This window comes from Apis dorsata, unplaced genomic scaffold (genome assembly GCF_000469605.1).
Source record: "Apis dorsata unplaced genomic scaffold, Apis dorsata 1.3 scaffold_949, whole genome shotgun sequence".
NCBI classification, from domain to species: Eukaryota; Metazoa; Arthropoda; class Insecta; order Hymenoptera; family Apidae; genus Apis; species Apis dorsata.
In genome coordinates, this window is record NW_006264058.1 from 133,443 (window position 1) to 137,060 (window position 3,618).

Consider the following 3,618-nt stretch of genomic DNA (forward strand, 5'->3'; position numbering starts at 1 on the left):
ATAATTCTTTTTTTAAAAGTATTATTATACAAAAAAAAAAAATAAAGATTAAATAACAATGCAAAGAACAAAATTTTATTAAATTCATTTATAAGAACAATTTGAATGTTCCCAATATTATATTTTGTATAACATTAAGATTTAATATTATAAAAATGAATTTTATAAATAATTTTCTTATTAATTTTATTGCAATTGATCTTAATTTCTTTTATATTTAAAAAAAAGAAACTAATAAAGATATTCAATCTTATTTTTTCGAATCATTTATTCTATTTCTCTCTTGTTTTAGAAAAAATTTGAATTTTTTCTAAAACAATATCTTTAGTTTTCTTTTGACAATGTGAGTAACGGAAAATGATAAAATCTGTCAAACTCACGTAAATGAGGCCGGAGTAGTATCTGTCTTTGAGGTTATGCAGTACAGAAGCTTCATTTAAACACGTTAATTCAGCCATGTCTTCAACTTTATCAAATTTTGGTGGATTCATTTTCTGAATATCATCTTTTGCAACAAGAACCCGTTTTCCAGTTTCGGCAATCTCCACTTCGACTTCATCACCCCGTTCACCCTTTATCCCGGCTGCAACGAAACCCTGAGTTTCGTGAGGTACCCAAACTAATTTTTTTTGTGTCCATTCGGCTTGAGTTGCAGGATCATTAAAATTATTCCTGTCAACTGAAAGGAATCGCAATTCGGGATCTGAATGATCCACCCTCGAGTCAACGTCCGCCATTTTTGTTTTTGAGATCACTAGCTCCTTGAGCCGGCTTCAGGGACGAGCGATTCCAAGGACGATCCTCGACAGACTGACCTCTTCGTAACAAGGACGCACATGTAACTATTCAACACTCGTTTTCGTATCGTTTTCGAGTGTCTATTGTCTCGTGGTGGTTAAGGTAATCTGAGACTGGAGAGTTTTGGATGATTCGTACTTCGTTCTCCTTCGAGGTACCGTGTTCTTCTACCACTTTTAACGCTCTCCGAGATTGTTTTCTTTCTCGCTCTTCGCGGCCATCTTCCTTCCTCCTTATGCTGACAATGATGGTGGGGTTGTATTTTAAAAGTATGCTGCATAGTAGCGCTCATGTCGCTACATGACGCATCTCAATAGAAATTTGATTGGTTACGAGATAAATATATTAACTGGATAACCAATCAAAAATGTTTTGTATATCACGAAAAGAAATATTTCTTTTAGACTAAACATGTGATATCTACATTGTGTTATATTCTATGTTCTAATTTTAAATATATACTTGACGATTTCTAACCGACAACTTGTAATAGTATAATAGTATAATTTATAACTAATATAACTAACAATATATAAAAAATATAAGATCGTGATAAAATTCATATTATATAAATATAATTTAACAAATAAATTTTATTTTTGTATTAATTATTTATATATATATTTCTTTATTTTTATTATATTTTAAAATAATTTTAATTTAGATTTGTAACTGAACTATTTTTCTTTATATTAAATTTACAACATAAAAATATTGAATCAGATTAAACAGATTATCGTATCATTTTTATGTAATGTAAGTATTTATAATAATAAAAAATGCATTATTTTAAATAAATCAAAATAATAACGAAGTATTTTATTATTTTAATATATTTATGATATATTAATTATTCCTCTCTGAATATATAGTATTATGTACTTATGCATTTAATTAATTTTACTGTTTAATTAATTTATTAAATATATAGTTTGAAGAATAATTATATTTAAAGTTCTTATTTTTTAAAATTTAAGTATTTTTTTTGATTTTTGTCTATGTGAAATATTTTAATAAAAATTCTTTCAACAATTTAATTATTTTGTGTAGAATTTAAATGTCTTTTAAAATATATAATAATAGATTTTTTAAAAAATAAAAATTTCTAAAAAAAAAAAATAAAAAAATGATAAATTAATATTTTTATATTCTTTAAATAAAATATATAAGTATTTATTTATATATATATAAATTAATTAATAATAATAATTAAATGACATGTTTATTAACGTTAATTTTATTTAATATAAATAATAATAAATAAATAAATTTAATATAAATTCATAATATTTTGGTAATTCATATTATTTCTCAATTTTTATTCTTATATTAAATTTTTTTATTCTTATATTAAAAAAATATTTATAGTTCTAATCTTTAAAATATATAATTTATGGTATAATTATGTTTAATCCTTATCGTTCTTATAAACTTACGTTCTCTAAATTCTTTTAACACTAACAAATCAGTAACGATGAACGATTCATGTGTAATAAAGTTATATCTTTAGTTAAAGTGTATGTGATCTTCATTATTATAATATCAATTAATTTAAAATATACGTTATCATATAAAAAATTATAATACTAATAAATTTTAATTTTAATTATATTAATTAATTTTTTCGTTATATAGTTTCTATTATATATATAAATATATATATAAATTTAATTTCTTTTCATATTTATATTTGCAGTTCAAAAAAATTAGTTCAAAAATTTTAAATCTATAAAATTATTAATTATATATAATACTTTTTTATTTATATTAAATATATATAATATATATATTTAAAATATTAAGTATTTAAAAAGTATACATAGAAAATACGAGTTTATAATCTCAAATATGTATTGTGAACCAAATTCTACGAATATTATTTACGATCCAGAAAAGGTAAAAATAACTATATACAATTTTTTCATTCTTTTATCTTTAATATTAAAATATAATACATAATCTTTATAGGTAATGATCATCGATTTTCGAAGTGACACTTTCACAAAACCAACCAAAAAAATGAGAGAAGCAATATATAAAGCCGAAGTTGGAGACGATGTTTTTAATGAAGATCCAACAGTTAAAAGTATGAAAATATTATTTTAAAACATTATGTTTAAATATAACATATGATTTTTTTGCATATATATATTGCATATATATGTTTACATATATGTTATACATATTATATAATATTTATATTGCTAATATAACAATTATAAAATTAATATAAAAATAAAGATATTAAATAATATTATTTGTTTTTCAAAATATATAAAAATAATACATACATAATTATTAACATTATTAAAATAATATTAAAAATCTTTTATAAAGAAATTATTTGTTTTTAGTATTACAAGAAAAAGCTGCCAAAATGATTGGAATGGAAGATGCAATATTTGTATGTTCTGGAACTATGGGAAATTTAATTTCAAGTAAGTATAAATTCTATATATAATAAGTTTTTGTAATTAAAATTTATCGCATATAATACTTATCTTAAAATATACTTATCAGGAATTTTATTAATTTTCATGAATAATTTTTTACTTTAAATTATAAATTTCAATAGATTAGAATTCATAAAAATTAATGTATTGCATTATTTACATATTATGAATATATTACAATAAAAATAACTAACATTATAAGAATAAATACAATAAGTAGAATAATAAAAATAAAAGAAAAAAAAATAATATATAATTATATATACTTATAATTATATATATAATATATAAAATAATAAAATATAACAAATTGAAATTAAAAAAAAATAAAAGAAAAAACAAACAAAAAAAAATATAAAGATTTCTG

The 3,618-nt window shown here is 20.5% G+C and overlaps 2 protein-coding genes across 8 annotated transcripts in view; one reads left to right on the forward strand and one right to left on the reverse strand.

Annotated features, from left to right (window-relative positions):
* LOC102676204 (myosin heavy chain, non-muscle) overlaps window positions 1-868 on the reverse strand; it is a 20,812-nt gene extending 19,944 nt beyond the window's left edge. For all 7 annotated transcript variants that reach the window (XR_004151601.1, XM_006623817.2, XM_006623815.2 and 4 more), the window contains exon 1: window positions 381-868. Coding sequence is in view for 6 of the 7 variants with exons in the window: in XM_006623817.2 (XP_006623880.1) it covers window positions 381-737 (357 nt within the window). In the remaining variant the exon portion in view is untranslated. The remainder of the gene's footprint in view (window positions 1-380) is intronic.
* Window positions 869-2,238: 1,370 nt separating this feature from the next.
* LOC102677228 (probable low-specificity L-threonine aldolase 2) overlaps window positions 2,239-3,618 on the forward strand; it is a 3,039-nt gene continuing 1,659 nt past the window's right edge. Inside the window, exons 1-3 of the mRNA XM_006623820.2 lie at window positions 2,239-2,694; window positions 2,767-2,884; window positions 3,153-3,236. Of these exons, the coding sequence (XP_006623883.1) occupies window positions 2,647-2,694; window positions 2,767-2,884; window positions 3,153-3,236 (250 nt within the window). The 5' untranslated portion in view covers window positions 2,239-2,646. The remainder of the gene's footprint in view (window positions 2,695-2,766; window positions 2,885-3,152; window positions 3,237-3,618) is intronic.